The sequence below is a fragment of the Acomys minous genome (assembly GCF_964271855.1).
Source record: "Acomys minous genome assembly, chromosome: 13".
NCBI lineage: Eukaryota > Metazoa > Chordata > Mammalia > Rodentia > Muridae > Acomys > Acomys minous.
The window spans coordinates 108,427,230-108,445,045 of NC_140495.1; the positions used below are offsets into that span (position 1 = coordinate 108,427,230).

Sequence of the window (17,816 nt, forward strand, 5' to 3'; positions counted from 1 at the left end):
TGGAAAGAGAGAGTGCGAGCCGTAGAGAGAGCCAGGTCAAGTTGGGAGTGATGGAGAAATGGACGAGGAACTGGAGAGCCAGGGTGGGGGGAGGGCTTGGTTGACACACACTATACGCATCTTAATAGTGCAATAGTACACATGTGCACACCTACTTCTATGTTGTATGTGTTTGCATGTGTAGTTTTTGACAGGGTCTCACTATGTAGCTCTAGCTGGCCTAGAACTCAAAATGGGAACCAAGCTGGCCTTGGGTCACAGAAGCCACTTGCCTCCTCCTCTCAAGTGCTGGAGTTCAAGCCTCATACCCTGTGCCTGTCTGACCTGGAACTCTGGACGCTACTGTCTTTGCCCACCAAATGCCAGAATGCCACCACACCCAACTTGTTGTTGTTTGAGACAGGGTATCGCTGTGTAGTTCAGGCTGGCCTGAGCTCACAGTAACCACCCTGTTTCCTATCCCCAGCCCCTGGAATTACCGAGCCATGCTGAGTGGCTTCAGGGCTTCTCAGTCCATAGCAAGCTTGTTCTGCTTTCCTGCTTATAAGATTAGTTTGAAGCAATTCATGGGGTTTAAATCAAACTAGGGAAAAGAGCCAGGCAGGGTGGCTAATACCTGTAATCCCAGTGCTCAGGGAGGCAGAGGCAGGCAGATCTCAGTGATTTTGAGGACAGCCTGATCTACAGAGCAAGTCCAAGACAGCAGGGCAGCCAAGGCTGCACAGAGAAACCTTGTCTCGTAAAAAACAAACAAACAACAGCAACAACAAAACAAAACAAAAAAAAAACCAATAAAGTTAGTTTAAAATCAAACTAGGGAAGCAACTCTCTCTTAATGTGACATAAATATAATTTATATTTTCAATTATAAACATTTTTGATATTTGTATAATCCAAGCATATTATAATTTTAATATTTTTGCATTTCTAGATGGTAAATAATGGTACAATTTGAAAATTTAAAAACTTATGTATATATGCATATGTGTGTGCATGCATGTATGTGTTTTTTGTATATGTATGTGTTTATATGTGTGTATGTGCATATATATGCATGTGTGTGTGTGTGTGTGTGTGTGTGTGCGTGCAGATGCTTACACAGGTCAGAAAAGCATCAGATCCCCTGGAGCTGGAGTTACAGGTGATTGTGAGCCACCTGAAATGGATGCTGGGAATTGAACTCAGGACCTCTGCAAGAGCAGCTCGTGCTCTTAACTTCTGAGTCATCTCTCCAGCCCACCTGGAAATGTATTAATAGGAACAGTGACATACAATGCAGTATAACTAGTGCCGTCTTCTGAACCATATGTCTGGCTTCCAGCCGCTCATAAGACTTTGGGTAGAGAGAGCAGCATGAACTCGGAAAGCCAGAGGCCTTGCCTGGTAAATGTAAGGTATGTGCTGCCGAGAGAGCACCAGTGTTGCTGTTGGCTCGAAGACAGAGGGTTCTCCATACCAGTAGACTTGGTAGGGACCCTGAGGCAGAAATAAGTGGGAGGCTCTCGGGATCACAGATACAATGCTCTCAGGCAGACACGGCACAGTGCAGGTTAAAGGACAGAGACCATGAAGTGACCATCAGGCTCCATCCGCAGAGGCCACACCAGCCTTGCAGGATGTGGTACTCCCAGCCCTTGGTTCTGCCCATACGCCACACCAGCCACCTGGGTCTCAGGGGAGATGGGAGGCACTCAGAGATAAAGACAGGCTTCTCAAGAAACCCACCCCCGAGTTCCTAAGAAGACTGGATGAAAGCTGCACGCATGTGAGAAGGTGCAGAGGAGAGCCTGACAGAAAGCAAGCCAGAGGTCTCAGGAGGTAACAGAACCTACTGCTCTTCCTGGGGACCCAGGTTCAGTTTCCAGCACCCACATAACTTGGCTCAACTGCCTGTAACTGCAATTCTAGGGAATGTGTCACCCTCTTTTAGCCTCCTGCACACATGTGATGTATTTGGCCTGATTGTACATACGGTATAATGCACACAGGCATACACACACACACACACACACACACACACACACACACACATACACACACACACATACACATGCATGCATGTAAAAAAGGAGAAAAAAGAGAGAAAGCACTTTACAGGAAGTTATAACAAATGCCAGAGACTCACTGGGACCTAAGAGTAAACTAAGGGTGGTTCAAGTCCGGTTCCCAGACTGATGTCACTAATGGGCACAATCAACTGGGAAGAAGATGCTGTGGACCAGTGAGAGTGAGAAACTATGATAGGGTTTTGACTGTGGGCTTGAAATGACAGTGGGACAACCAAGTTTTAAAATGTATGATGAGGCCAGGTGGTGGCGCACGCCTTTGATCTCTGCACTTAGGAGGCAAAGGCAGGCGGATCTCCATGAGTTCGAGGCCAGCCTGGTCTACAGAGGGAGTTCCAAGACAGCTAGAAGGGTTATACAAAGGAACCCTGTCTGGAAAAACTAAAACTAAAACCAAACCAAACAAACAAACATAAAAAAGTGGGCTGAGAGATGGCTCAGAGATTAAGAGCCCTGACTGCTCTTCCAGAGGTCCTGAGTTCAATTCCCAGCAACCACATGGTGGCTCACAACCATCTGTAATGGTTTAATGCCATCTTCTATCATGCAAGTGTACATGTAGGCAGAGCACTGTATATGTAATAAATAAATACATCTTTTAAAAAAATGTATGCCGAGGTAAATCTTGCGGGGAGCAATGGGGAGCCAGGAGGACAGTGCATTTGCCAGGCCTTGAGCCCTGGTTGAGTCTCATCAAGGTTCCACTCCCCTTCGTCTCTCGTCACAGGTTGTGTACACAGAGCGATATGAAGTCAAACAGGAGCAGGACCATTCGTCCACTAACATGATCCGCTGCTCCTACCTGGGCAGCAGGGACGTGAGCCCATGCGTTTCTGAGGAGCAGATCCCCTACGCAATGTCTTCCACATCACAGAGAAATCTAGCGCAGAACTACGAGGACACAGAGAAAGCCTGGCTGCCCAACCCCTCAAGAACCAGCTCACTACCACCGCCTGAGAACTCAGAAGGCTTGGCGCAGAGTAAATCTCTGGCCATCCCTTCCTCGGATGTGGGTGTGCAGATGAACACCCACACCATCATCCTGGACTTTTCCATGGTGCACTATGTGGACACTCAGGCTTTGGTTGTATTAAGGCAGGTAGGTACCAAGGAGGCGTGGCCCTGGGCTCTGATCCTCCCCTGCAGTCCACACCACACACCTCATCCCAGAGCAACCCTATGCATCATGGGATTGCTGTTACTAGAGATGGAGACACGGAAGGTGTTTTAAAGTCAGTCAAAATAAGAAGGGAACGAACCAGCTCTGAACTGTTGAATTGGAGCAGTTAATTCCCTATGCCTGGATTGTTTGTATTTCTCAAGAAATTGGCGGCGGCCGGGGGTGAGGGGGAGTGCTGTGTGTGTAGGGTACTTTCTGACGTCACTGAGGCAGTATCTATGTCCCATCCACTGTGGAACCCCCAGGACGGCTATGGGCCTTTTCAGTGACCACGCTCTACAGAAAAAGAAAGGGTCAGCTGGTCAGCTGTCCGCAAGGTTTCCATCGCTCACCCTGGAAGAGTTAGAAGAAATGGCACCCTCAGTCTGCCCTGCCTACCTGGCGCCAGCAGGGCCCCGCCTCCCGCTCTTCTTTGTTACTAGTACCCCTGGGGTCTGGGACAAGTCTGCTTCCTCTGCAGGGTAGACAGCAGGGCTGTGTGGTTAGGAAGCTGGCTTTGCTGTTTAATGCCTTTTCCTTTCAGCCACTTCTTTGTTCCACACGGTTCCCAACAGCCCCAGTTTAAACGTGTGGGGCACTCCCGCCCGCCTCTCGGGGACCTGCCCTGCTCCTTGGATGGGCACGCCCTCTTCTGACCTGGAGCCTGTTTTATGGAGCCTTCCTACTCCTGAATCATAGGCTTCTCTCACAGGGAAGTCTGCCCCCTCACTGAGCTGAGGTTGGATCCCTATGGTTTGCCATTGGCTGACCATCTGACCCTCTTCTCTAAGAAGCATGGAGTCTGTCTCCACATCTGCATGGCGTAGAGGCATTAGCATGGGCAACACTAGCACTTCCCACCATGCATGGCGCTCCAGGTCCCAGCCCCAGCACACTGAAGCACACCTATCACCTCAGTGTGGCAGGCGCGTTAGTAGCCTGAGCTGCGTGAGGCAGTGTCTTGAAAAAAAGAAAGAGAAACTCTCTCTATCCCATGAGATCCATTTCTACTTATTTAATTAAACGTATTTATTTATGTCTTTCAAGACAGGGTTTCTACTTGGGAGGCAGAGGCAGGCAGATCTCTGTGAGTTCTAGGCCAGCTTGGTCTACAAAGTGAGTCCAGGGCAGCCAAGGCTACACAGAGAAACCCTGTCTTGAAAAACCAATAAAATAAAATAAAATAAAATAAAAACAAGCGGCCAGAGACGGCTTAGCAGTTATGAGCACTGGCTGACCCGACTTCAGTTTCCAGCACACACATGGCAGCTCAGAACTGTCTGTAATCCAGTTCCAGGGGACCTAATGCTCTCTCTGGCCTCTAGGGGCACCAGGCACACACTGCAGACACACGGACTCACACACACGTACATGAATAAAAAATATGTCTTGTTAAAAAGGAGGATAGCTCTTTGGTTTTTTTGTTTGTGTGGTTTGGTTTTTCGAGACAGGGTCTCTCTGTGTAGCCTTGGCTGTCCTGGACTCACTTTGTAGACCAGGCTGGCCTCGAACTCACAGCGATCCACCTGCCTCTGCCTCCTAAGTGCTGGGTTTTTTTTCGTTTTTGTTTTTGTTTTGTTTGTTTGTTTGTTTGTTTTTCGAGACAGGGTTTCTCTGTGTGGCCTTGACTGTCCTGGCCTCGAACTCACAGCGATCCGCCTGTCTCTGCCTCCCGAGTGCTGGGATTAAAGGCGTGTGCCACCACCGCCCAGCTGAGTGCTGGGATTAAAGACATGCGCTGTCACAGCCTGGCCAGCTCTTTGTAACCACTCTCTAAAATGTTCCTGAGAGCATCCATCCCACTCCTCTGCCCCAAGCTTTCTCATGTAAGCACTCTCGTGGGACAGACTCCCTACTTGGGATTCTGAGAGCTTTCCCCATCCCTCCCCACCCACAGAGCCCTGGCACTGAGAAGCCCACTCACCCAGTGCCTGTAGGCTTGGCAGGGAATGTGCAGACCCCAGCAAGTGAGTGGCTGATGGAGTTAGGCCCCAGTTACTTGGTGGGCCATGATTTCTGTGTGCATGCAGCGCTCTGACTCCACTCTCTCTCTCTCCCCGCAGATGTGCAATGCTTTCTACAACGCCAACATTTTGGTGCTCATTTCAGGATGTCACAGTGAGTTACCCTTCACCCTGTGAAAAGGTGTGTGCCTTTTACCCCAGGGGCTCTGCTCCCAGGCGCTGACACTGGTGTGTTTGGGTTTGGTTTGTAGCCTCTGTGGTCAAGTCATTTGAGAAGAATGATTTCTTTGATGAAGGCATCACAAAGGCCCAACTTTTCCTCAGTCTCCATGATGCTGTGCTGTTTGCCTTGTCAAGGAAGTTCCCAGAGTCCTCGGAGCTGAGCATGGGTGAGACGGAGACGATGCAAGAAACCTCAGAGTCAGACAAGGTGAGATGATGTGGAGCCTCCAGGCAGGGGAGAAGTGGGGAGAGGGAAGTCCAGGAAACCCTGGGCTGCACCTGCGCTACAGTCTGAGATGCTGAACGTGCTCTGGACCAACTGCTCAGTGGCCCAGAAGAGGCCTGAGGCATCCTTGCACATCACTCTGTCAACAGACTCTAGAGCCTCCCCAGCCACCACCTCTGTGATGAGTCATAGGTCTAATGTCCTCCCAGGACGTTGGAGGTGGTTTATATTGTGAGTAATGAAGGATCGTTCATGATGACCAGATGCAAAGAGGAAGACACATACATCAGCAATTTAGCCAGTTCTTAACCCTAAGTAAAGACCTAAGCTGGCTTTGGGCTTCCCAGATCAAAGTCTGCAGGAAATTAAAACCCAGATAGGCTGCCCAGTGCTGGCTAATGGTCAGGAATTGTTTTTCAGTCAACTCTTGGTTTTGACCTACTGAATTTTAATACTGTTTGAATTTTTTTTCACTGTTTGAATTTTTATGACAAATGTGCTACCATGATCAGTGTTTTTAAAATATTCAGAGACCTGAACAATATACAGACTTATAGAACACAGGCCTTCTTCATCTCCCTCCCTCTCCCCCTCTTTATTAAAATTTTTTGTGTTTTGTTTTGTTGGAGACAGAGTCTCTCTGTGTAGCCTTGGCTGTCCTGGACTCGATTTGTAGACTGGGCTGGCCTCGAACTCACATTGATCTGCCTGCTTCTGCCTCCCGAGTGCTGGGATTAAAGGTGTGCACCACCACCACCTGGCTGGTAAATGTACTGTTGTGGTGTTTGAATCCACTGGGAAACACTTAGACTCAATTCATATTTATATTAAGTGACTTTATTCTTACTGCTTGTAGAAGGATGGCGGCAGCCTTAGAGCCAAGCGGCACGGCTGGCTGAAGGGGACTAAGGGAAGGGTTTGTAAGGCGGACGCCAAAGGTGCACATTGCAGTTATCCATAGAGTCCACAGCTGGCAAGAAGACTGTTTTACTCTCTTAGCCGTTTCTCTTTTCCATTGTGTAATAATAAAGGGACCACTTCATGCCAGCACCACAGGGATAGACGGGTTTATAAAAGTAGAAAACAAGCCGGCCGTGGTGGCATGCGACTTTAATCCCAGCACTCGGGAGGCAGAGGCAGGAGGATTGCTGTGAGTTCAAGGCCAGCCTGGTCTACAAAGTGAGTCCAGGACAGCCAAGGCTACACAGAGAAACCCTGTCTCGAAGTCCAGTGGCATCAGCAATCTAGCTCACAATTCTCTAACTTATTACCAATATTCTTGAGGCTTCGTTCTGCCCTCAAATAGCAAACAAAACTCCTGTCGAGGTTTCCTGGAGAATTACCCTAAAATACAACAGTGGAGATGTGTATCTTTCCACTTTCTGTTTTTTCTGCCCAGGGACACGGGCTTTCTCAGCATTTATTCAGTCTTTCAACATGCCAATCTCTGGGAAGTGTCTGGTTCTCCTCAGACAGACAAATCCCAGACACTTTATGCTTCATTTGCTTGTGTGTATGTGTGTGTGTGTGTGTGTGTGTGTGTCCATGTGTGCACGTGTGCGCGCAGGTGCCCACAGAAGCCAGAAGTGTCTGGATCCCCCGGATCAGGAGTTATAAGTAGCTGTGGTGTACTTGATGTGGGTTCTGGGAATTGAACACAGGTCCCTCTGAAAGTGCAGGACGTGATCCTGACTGCTCCAGACTGTGGACTTTTATTTTATGTATGTGTGTGTCTGTGTATGAGTAGATATGTATGGGGGGGAGGGGCTGGTACAGGGAACTTCAGGGGGAGCTAGAGTGACGAGGGATTGTGAGCTACCTGATGTGGGTGCCAGAACCAAACTCAGGTCCCTCAGGAAGAGGCCAGGATCTTAACTGCTCAACTGCCTAGCCCCATTTTACTTATTTTTGTTGTTAATTGCTTTTCAAAAGAAATCTTCAATGTCTGGGCATGAGGGTTCATACTTATAACCCACCTGCTTAGGAAGCTGAGGCAGGAGGATCACATGATGGCTCAGACTTAAAACCCAGCTACTCAAGGAGCTGAGGCAGGAGGATCACACGATGGCTCAGACTTAAAACCCAGCTACTCAAGGAGCTGAGGCAGGAGGATCACTTAAACTCACAAGTTTGATACTAGCCTGACCAGCATTGCAAGACTCTCCTTGCCAATCTCAAACTAAAAACAATAGTAATAGTAGATTTTATCTATACCAGGTGCTCAGATAGACAGACAGAAGGAAAGTACCAAATTTTTAAAATTACTTGACCAACTTTGTGACTTGTTCTACCGGTCATGATAGGGCTCACTGTTAATTCTCTTATGTTTTCTTCATAAAACATATTTACAAGGCTGGGTACAGTGGTACACACCTGTAATCACAGCACTCAGGGAGGCAGAGGCAGGCGGATCTCTGTGAGCTCAACGCCAGCCTGGTCTACAAAACAAGTCCAGGACAGCTAAGACTACACAGAGATGTCCTGTCTCAAAAAACAAAACAAAACAAAAACCAAAAAACAAAACTAAACAAACTAACTAGGCTGTCTAGAAGGTTCATCAGGCAAAGGTGCTCAGCACCCAACAATCCTGTCAGCCAGGGTTCAAGCCCCAAGACCCACACAGCAGAGGGACTCTCTCATATTTCTTCTGACTTCTACACATGTGTCCACACACATGTGCTCACAATACTGCAGCTCCACATAATACACTGTGCACACAAATACACACTCAAAAATAGATATAATATTTTAAAAGATGTGTTTATTTATTTATTTAATGTGTATGAGTATACACCAGAAGAGGGCACCAGATCTCATTATAGATGGTTGTGAGCCACCATGTGGTTGCTAGGAATTGAACTTAGGTCCTTTGGAAGAGCACTCTTAACCTCTGAGCCATCTCTCCAGCCCATGGGCTGTGTTCTTTAATGAATCGTTCTGCTCATCCGATGGTCCTTTCAGGACTTACATTAAAGGTTGTCGTTGAAAGTGTCCTCCCCCCAGCCCAACATTTAAGGAGGAGGAGCCTAGAGGAAGAACCTGTTTTATTTTGCTAGCTGCAGGAATCCAGGTGGAAGTGTCCACAGTGGGGGGTGGGTGGACCTGCACATAAGAGGAACAGGCATGGCCATAAGATGGCGACAAAAAGTAGAGGCCTGTATAAAATGACCTATATGGGAAGTATAGATAGAAAAAAGAAAAGGCCCTAGATCAAGGCCTGGGGCATTTAAAAGGCCAGCAACTGTGTGACAGACTCTAATACCTGATATTGGGGACATCTAAAACCAGGCTCTGTTCTAGAACAAGGAGGGTAGAGTCTAGTACGGATAGGTGTGTCGGCACGAGGGGCAGCTGGGTCACAGGGGCGCTGGGAGCCTGGCTAGCCACCTTGGTCTGCAGCTGGATCACAGGGGCGCTGGGAGCCTGGCTAGCCACCTTGGTCTGCAGCTGGGTCACAGGGGCGCTGGGAGCCTGGCTAGCCACCTTGGTCTGCAGCTGGGTCACAGGGGCGCTGGGAGGCTGGCTAGCCACCTTGGTCTGCATCTGGGTCACAGGGGCGCTGGGAGCCTGGCTAGCCACCTTGGTCTGCAGCTGGATCACAGGGGCGCTGGGAGCCTGGCTAGCCACCTTGGTCTGCAGCTGGATCACAGGGGCGCTGGGAGCCTGGCTAGCCACCTTGGTCTGCAGCTGGATCACAGGGGCGCTGGGAGCCTGGCTAGCCACCTTGGTCTGCAGCTGGATCACAGGGGCGCTGGGAGCCTGGCTAGCCACCTTGGTCTGCATCTGGGCTGAGGAACACATGCATGTGGACAAGATGGAGATGAGTGAGGCAGGCAGAAGGGACAGCTCAAGGCAGAGGAGCAGCAGTCCCGCCTGGGACCGGTAAGTCGGGAGTCACGGGAGCCACCACAGCCTGGCGGATGCTAACTGCAGCAGTGAGAGGCCAGGCACACAACCTTAGAGGCTCTTAGACAAGTTGTCTTAGGAAATCTGGTCAAGATAGGAGAGAGAGAGAGAGAGAGAGAGAGAGAGAGAGAGAGAGAGAGAGAGAGACAGAGAGAGGAGAGAGAGAGAGAGAGAGAGAGAGAGAGAGAGAGAGAGAGAGAGAGAGAGAGACACGCACGTGTAGAAAGAAGTGTGAAGAGCTAAGAAACCAGAGCAGAGCAGAGTGGAAGCAGATCTGGGTAATAAACCCATGCCTCTAGGACCTTAAGTCCTGTTTAGAAATGAGCTTTATTGGTAAGTGTTAACCCTGCACGTGTGTGTGTGTGTGTTGCAGGACAGCAGTCTGAGCAATCTGAGACATAAAACCGGCAGCAGTGTCATAGAAGGCCCTCAGCGTGGGAGTCCTAACTATGCCAAGAGCCATAAGCCCATTAAGGATGACTCAGAGTTTGACCTGGAACTGGACCCCATGATGAATTCTGAACAAAACAGCGGGATGGACCTCAACCTGGACCTGGATCTGGACCGGGAGTTGGAGCTGGGCCCTGAGTCCGAAGTGGACTCTGAGATCCACAGCAAACCCGAGCTCGAGTCAGAGGTTGAGAGAGATGCCCAGGCAGAGCCCGAGACAGAGGAGGAGCTGGAGCCAGATTCAGAGACAGAGAGGAGGCCCCAGTGTAGGACCAGACCAAGGTCTCACAGCCCCTGGCGGAACTACTTCACTGTTTATCAGTTTGAGCCTTTGAGCTCCCAGTCTGAGATTCCACCTCGGACACGGACACGCTCAGCAGAGAGGAGGCCACCACGTACTTATCCGCACTCGCCCCAAGGCAATGAGGACGATTGGTAGGTGAACCGCAAAGAGATAGCAGGCTGGTTATCTTGGCAATCCTTCCTGCCCAACAGGCACCGCTCAGCAGAGGCCTAGACTGCTACAAGCCGTCAGTCCTGGCTCTGGGACCCATCCACCTGCTGACTTCCTCCTTACTGGGTCCTGGGATCACACACCCATCGTATTCCGGGACTGTGTGACCCAGGGTGGACAGTTGTCTGTGAGTTCTGTCTCCAGCTCCCCAGATGTCACAGTCAGCAGTTCCAGTGACGGCTTCCTGCACACACTCCAGGACTCTGGGAACTGCAGATGGTCTCTAACATCCCTTCTCATCTCTGTTTCCCTTCCTCCAAAGAAATGAGGCTGGAATAAAATAGACTCTACTTAACACTGAGGTCTCTCCTGCCTTTCTCTGTCTCCTGAGGAAATGTCTGGTGGGAGGGACTCCAGAAAACCCAGGTCGCACTTGAGGTTGACCTGTGAGACCTTGTCACCATCCAGATGCAGCCAGGCCACAGGCAAAGCCAGCCCTGAGGCCTGGAGCGCCGGGCCGCTGCACAGAGCGCTCTTGCTCTCCCTGTTCCCTGCTGTTGGCTTCTCCAACATTCAGGGGCGCCAACAGAAGTGAGTGGTGACAATCCTGGGCTCTGTCTACAACTGCTGTCTCTTACAGGCCTCGCAAGCCAACCTGGAGCCAGACTTTCTGGTGGGCCAGACTTAATTTAAAATGTGTGTTGGCCAGACATGGTGGCACACGCCTTTGATCCCAGCACTTGTACTTACTGGCCACCAGCCTAGCCAAAACATGACAAGCTCCAGATTCAGGGAGGCACTGTGTCTCAGATACCCAGTGTCTTCCCTGACCTCCACACATGTGCTCACATGCACGTGTATACACACACACACACACACACATACACACCCGGCCCTGGTCACAGAGATAACATATATGTTCTCTCATTGTACAAGCACTTGGTGGGCATCTATTACACACACTGCACCTCCAGCTGTGGAGCCGACGTTTGTGCATGTGTGTGGTGTTCGTATGCACGTACGTGTGTTGTGTGTGTCTGTGAGTATGCACACGTGTACACATTCGTGTGTGGTGCATGTATAGGTAACGAGTGTGTGCATGCGTGTGCGTGCTGTATCAATTCTGTTCCAGAGAACCCTGTCTAACCCAGGGAGCCTGCCTATAAATGATCATTATGATGAGGCGGGATATATGCTGCCTTTACATTACTGCGGGTTTTCTAGAGATGATTTGCTTATATTCTAGAGGTCCTAAGACTGGGCAGCATCATTGCCATGCTGTCTGCTGAGGGGGTAGCCGTGTACGATGCCACATTAGGAGGCGCTCATGTGGGGGGAAGAGCTACAGCTGTAGACGGAAGTCAGAGAGCAACAGTGGGACAGCTGGCTCCTCTAACACCTCACTAGAGAACGCTCAGGGCCCTTCCACGGGGTCGCACAGGAGATGTCCTACATATCAGATATTTACATGATTCATAATAGTAGCAAAATTACAGTTATGAAAAAGCAAAAAAACAAAAAACAATTTCACGGCTGGGGTCACCACAACATGAGGACCTGTGTTAAAGGATCACAGCATTAGGAAGGCTAAGACCCAAACAAAAGAAAAGGAAAAAGAAAAAGAAAGGCCAGGCGTGGTGGCACACGCCTGTAATCCCAGCACTCGGAAGGCAGAGGCAGGTGGATCACTGTGAGTCCGAGGCCAGCCTGGTCTACAAAGTGAGTCCAGGGCAGCCAAGGCTACACAGAGAAACCTTGTCTCTCAAAAAACCAAACCAAAAATAGAAAAAGAAAAGGAAGGTTGGGAGCCATCTTTTTAAAGGGCCCACACTATCTTTACGTGGAGACCGAGCTTTCAACACCAAACCCATGTTTCCCACACCCTCAAACAGCATCCAAACCACAGCAGAACTTGTCACAAGATTCTTTCCCCCCCCCCCCAGAGAAACCCGTATCAGAAAACCAAGATAGGCAGATAGCTAGATAGATTGATAGCCAGATAGATGGATAGATAGACAGATTGTGGGGGCACACACCATACTGTATGAGTGGGGCTCAGAGAACAATTTGGAAGATGGTTCTCTCCTTCCACTATATAGGTTCCTGGATCATCAGGCTTGGTAGCAATCGCCCTTACCCACTGAGCCATCTTGTCTGCCCAATGATAGCCTAACTCCTAATATATAGATTAGCAAGTGACTCCTGCCACTCGTGAAGCCCCATTGATTCTGTGAGCTGTTTTGGGGGTGGAACCCTGGGCCTCACTTGCCTTAGCTCAGAGCCTGCCTTATTGCCAGCCCCCCCTTTTTTTACCCTCACTTTTTATTTTGAGACAGAGTCTCTCAAAAGTTGCCCAGGCTGGCCTTCAACTTGCATCCTTCTTGCCTCAGCCTCTTAATTAGCAGCTGAGACTCCATTGATGATAACTACCTTGAATACGGCTTGGAGCGGGAAGTGGAGGGCACAGTCCGCCTCCATTGTCTGCAGTCCACTCCGAGGGTGACAGAATTGTGACTCTGGGACTTGAGCTCACGCCACCCAAAAGGACAACAGTCTAGGACCTCAAAGAACTGAAAGCACAGGATGTCAGAGCTGTGTGCTGCCTGCCCGCGAGGGACTGTTTGCCAACTGCGCTTGCGCGGTTGTCGCTTTCTGCCTGCGGCCTGCCTTCTTCTCGTTGTAGGAGTGAGGTTGGCAAGCGTCATTGCTAACCAAAACCAAACAAACTAACAAAACCTAAGAGCTGGGCACGCTCAGCTCAGGTCAATTGAGCAATGCCCTCCGCTGCCTCTCTGAGGTGCTGTGAGGCGCCACAGCCTCCGGCCTCCTCACCCCTTCTGCTGTTTCTCCTTGTTTCTCGCTTCCCAGCCCACCCTTCCCTCCGAGCCTTCACCCAAGTTCATTCTTCTCTGAGAGAGAATGAAGCAGAGAGGGGGTTAGATCCACACTGCTTGCCTGCTCAGTGCTCTCCAGACTCACCTGCCAAGGCGAGTCCCCGAGCTGCTTTGGGTGTAACCGCCTCCTGGACAGGCTGGACTGGCTAGTCTCCACTGGGCTACTTTCTGCTCTCCTCCACCCAGCTAGGGCTGGGAGGATGCCTGGAGGACGTTGTAACAGGGTACACCTCCCCCCCCTTCTGACTTCAGGTGGGTTTCAGCAGTGGGAGCCTCTGCCTGAGAGCATGAGAAAGCCCCCACCACCACCACCACTCCGTTGTGATTATCACAGGGCACAGCTGTTGCTGCTACTGCCCTTGTCAGCGCAGAGCCTGGACCCTGGCGGCCCCAACCGTCCAGTCTCAGTCATCCTCAACAGCCAGTCAAAGAACTAACTAAGGCAGTGACAAGCAGAAAAAGGTGATGGAGTCAGTGTGGGCCCCATTGAGATGACAAACAAAGAGGCCCAGTGACCCTCACGTCCATCTAAGCAGTCCTCGCAGAGTGGGGCCCCGCCCATCAGTGACCCAGTGCTGTCTGTCTGGGCTCCAGTCTCTGTACAAGGTGGTCTGACAGTTGTCTTCCGGGGAGACAGGTTCCCCTCCAATTGGTCCCAGGCTTTGGGCTTTTCCTCCTCCAAGCACGAGAATCCTGGGGACATCCCAATTATTTGAGGGCCATCGTTTCAGTAATCTGATGGCCAAAGGGAGGGGCATAAGTCCTTGTCTCTGTCTCTACACACCCACACCCACTCACAGGATTTCATGGAGCCCAAGCTGACCTCAAATGTGCTGTGTAGCTGAGTATGATCCTCGTGCCTCTACCTCCAAGTGCTGGGATTACAAGCATGCACCACCATACCAGGTTTATGGGGATCAAACCCAGGGCTTTGCGTACCCTAGGAAAGTACTGGGCCATATTTCCATCAGAGTGTGCATTCAGAATATCTTCAGTGCTGCCAGGGCTGTTTGGTTAGCAGGGGTCCCCCCCCCCTCTGGTTTTTGAGACAGGGTTTCTCTGTGTAGCCTTGGCTGTCCTGGACTCACTTTGTAGACCAGGCTGGCCTTGAACTCAACAACGATCTACCTGCCTCTGCTTTCCAAGTGCTGGGATTAAAGGCGTGCGCCACCACGCCCGGCCTCTCTTACTTAGCTTCCAGAATGTCTGCTATTGCCTCCAGCAAACTCATAAACTCTCTGTGGGTTCTGGAGATGTTTCCTTTTCTTGTCCCTCTAGGCCTTGGGTGGGGTGAAACTCAGGTTGATGCTGGGCCCTTGATAACCTCAGCATCTCTTGTTGGTTTTCCTTAACCTGCATCCCTCCACTAATTTATCCTCTGTTAGCCCTATGCTCACCAAACTTATCACAAAGGTAAGGAAAGGTTCTTTTCAGGATCTCCCGTCTGTGGGAACAGAGGGACTCTCAGCAGAAAGCATCTTCATACACCTTAGGTTTCTTTGTTGGTTATGTCATCCATTAGGATGAAGGGACACCATAGAGGACTTGCCACTTTGTAACATTTTGTCTCCCTCGATATAAAAGAATGCAAGCCAGCACTCAATAGGCAGAAGCGGGGAGATAGATCTCTATGAGTTCAAGGCCATCCAAGGCTAGTTCAAGATCCTGTGTCAAAACAAAACAAAAGCAAATAAAATAAAATAAAATAAAGATAGAGAATATATCCGGGTGTGATAGCACACACTTAGAACTCAGGAAGCAGAGGCAGAGGGATTGCCTGGAGTGTGAGGACAGCCTGGACTTGGTAGCAGGAAAGAGAAATGACAGTGAAAAGGACAGAGACTGTCAGGGTTGAGGACACATGTGCATTCAGGTTTAAGCGATCAGATTTGGAAGCTGGCTCAGCAGTGTCGGGGGAGAGACGACAAGAACAGTCTCCTCAAGTGTGCTACTTCTAAAGGGATGGGATATCTTTCAGAAATTAAATTCTGACACCGCCCATGAGCAGCCAAAAATATGATGGCTTTTGCTGTCTGAATAATTCCACTTTAAAAAAGATTTGCAAAAAAACAGCTGGGGGGGAGGAGGCATGTGTATCCAAGAGGTAACGAAAGCCAAAAAACAGTCACCACTCTCTGAGACAGGGTCTCAAGTAGCACCGGCTAGCCTTGAACTGGCTATGTGGCCAAGGATAACCTTGAACTTCTGATTTTCTTGTCCTTATCTCCCCTGGGCTGGGCTTGCAGGCAGTTTTATGTAACCCAGGGCATCTGCTTGCACTTTACCTACCGAGACACATCCTCAGCCCCAATAGCTACTACTATTGAATCACTCCCAGAGAAGGCAACTTCTCTGAACTGGTGGCAAAGAGCACAGGAAGGTATAATATACACACGGCTTATTGGTTTACATATAGAAATAAATAAGCAGAAGCCGAGTAGGTGGTGGTGCTTTCCTGTAATCCCAACACTCAGGAGGCAGAGACTGGTGGATCTCTGAGGTCAAGGTCAGCTTGGTCTACAGAGTGAGTTCCAGGACTGCCAGGGTTACACACAGAGAAATTCTGTCTCAAATATGCATACACACACACACACACACACACACACACACCCCAACCACAACAACAAAAGCAGAACTGGAACAGTTTGGTATTTTTTGGGGGGGGGGATGTTTCAAGACAGGGGTTTCTCTGTGTAGCCTTGGCTGTCCTGCACTCACTTTGTAGACCAGGCTGGCCTCGAACTCACAGAGAACTGCCTGCCTCTGCCACCGAGTCCAATTTGGAACCAGCTTTTTTTTTTCTAAGGGTAGGAGGCAAAGTTACAAGCTTACACGAACATTCATCAGGAGCCTAATGCCAGGGGAATAGGGAAAAACCCATGGGGGGGGGGGGAAGGGATGGCCAATTGTGGGAAATCAATTCAGTGAATTTTACATGGACACTGGAAGAAATTCTCAGCTGAGCTGTTAAGCAGGTGGGCAGCAAGAAGAGGCGACTCAGTCACCACGAGCTAAATCACTAAGACCTTTCCTTGCTGATGTTTCTGCAGTAAACACTTGGAGTGTGTGTGTGTGTGTGTGTGTGTGTGTGTGTGTGTGTGTGTGTGTGTGTAGTCCAGGTGTCAGCTTCTGGAACTGGTGGCGTAAGCCGCTGTGTGGGTCTGGGAACCAAAGTGCAGCAAGTGCTCTTAGCCTCTGAGCCATCTCCCCAGGCTCCTGGTCACCATCATTTCACTAAACCACTCTAAGGGTTTGGTTGCTCCTGGAAACCCGAGTGAGATGATGTGGGAATGAAGAAATGTCAGAACTCTGGGATGGTGTGGGCTGTGTTTACAATGGTGGAGGGCACCCACTACGCAACTGAAAATTCGGAGGGTAAGCCGGGCGTGGTGGCGCACGCCTTTAATCCCAGCACTCGGGAGGCAGAGGCGGGCGGATCACTGTGAGTTCGAGGCCAGCCTGGTCGACAAAGTGAGTCCAGGACAGCCAAGGCTACAGAGAGACCCTGTCTCGAAAAACCAAAAAAAAAAAAAACAACAAAAAAACAAAAAACAGAAAATTCGGAGGGTTTACTCAAGGATGCCTATCCTGTCTCCAGGGAGGTCTCTGCAGGGGGGCAGTCTCAGGCTATAAACATCTCCGAGGAGGAAGCTGTGGTTCCAGTTGGTACTACCTTCCGCCTTTTAGCTACGATACAGTAGTTAGTCCTTTGTAAACACTTGTACTTGGACCAGAGGCAAGCTGAGTCACAGCAAGTTGCACCCACTTCCTTGCTGATGTATCTGCAGTAAACACTTTCAATGTTTGTGTGTTTGAGTGTGTGTGTATGTGTGTGTGTGTGTGTGTGTGTGTGTGCACCTTTGCCATCCCTCTGAACCTCATCTAGGGAAGGCTTTGATCCCATGGGTGGCATGCATTGGGGTCCTTGATAGGGCTGGACACGTGCCAACAACACACACACACATTCACTCAGGACGTCATTAGCTCCCCACAGCGTTTCCCTGAGCTAGTGCAGTCTCAGACTCTAGGACATCCGGTATTTTCTGGTCCTGTTATCCTCTGAGTCTCCAGTTTAAAGCAGAAAGCAGTTTTCTTTGGCTAACAAGTGCAGGCCTCTTTCACAATAAGCCCAGAAACGCCATCGTTCAGGTTCTGCGCACCAGACACAGGTGATCTGAGTTTCCAATCTGGCAAACCCACCTGTCCAGCCCCGCCCACCTGTCCAGCCCCGCCCACCTCGTCCCCGCAGTCATTCCTAGCTCCAGTCTCCACCCACAGGTTTCCAGCCCCCCGGCGTTTTGGCACAATTGATCTTTCATTCAGGAATGCTTGACACGTCCTTCCCCACCTATGAAAATCCTACACGTTTCCCAACACCCACATCAAACGTGGTGGCCTCCTCCCAGGCTGGACTGACTTATCTGCCTTGCTCAGTAGGTTGTACCTGGGCTCCATCCTCCTTTCCCAAGCAATTG

General features: G+C 50.0%; 1 protein-coding gene across 2 annotated transcripts in view; it reads left to right on the forward strand.

Moving 5' to 3' along the window:
- Nucleotides 1–10,802, forward strand: part of SLC26A8 (solute carrier family 26 member 8) — a 57,052-nt gene extending 46,250 nt beyond the window's left edge. For both annotated transcript variants that reach the window (XM_084754030.1, XM_084754029.1), the window contains 4 exons: nucleotides 2,794–3,165; nucleotides 5,289–5,343; nucleotides 5,441–5,619; nucleotides 9,917–10,802. In XM_084754030.1, the coding sequence (XP_084610156.1) occupies nucleotides 2,794–3,165; nucleotides 5,289–5,343; nucleotides 5,441–5,619; nucleotides 9,917–10,432 (1,122 nt within the window). In that variant the 3' untranslated portion in view covers nucleotides 10,433–10,802. The remainder of the gene's footprint in view (nucleotides 1–2,793; nucleotides 3,166–5,288; nucleotides 5,344–5,440; nucleotides 5,620–9,916) is intronic.
- The last annotated feature ends 7,014 nt before the right edge of the window (nucleotides 10,803–17,816 follow it).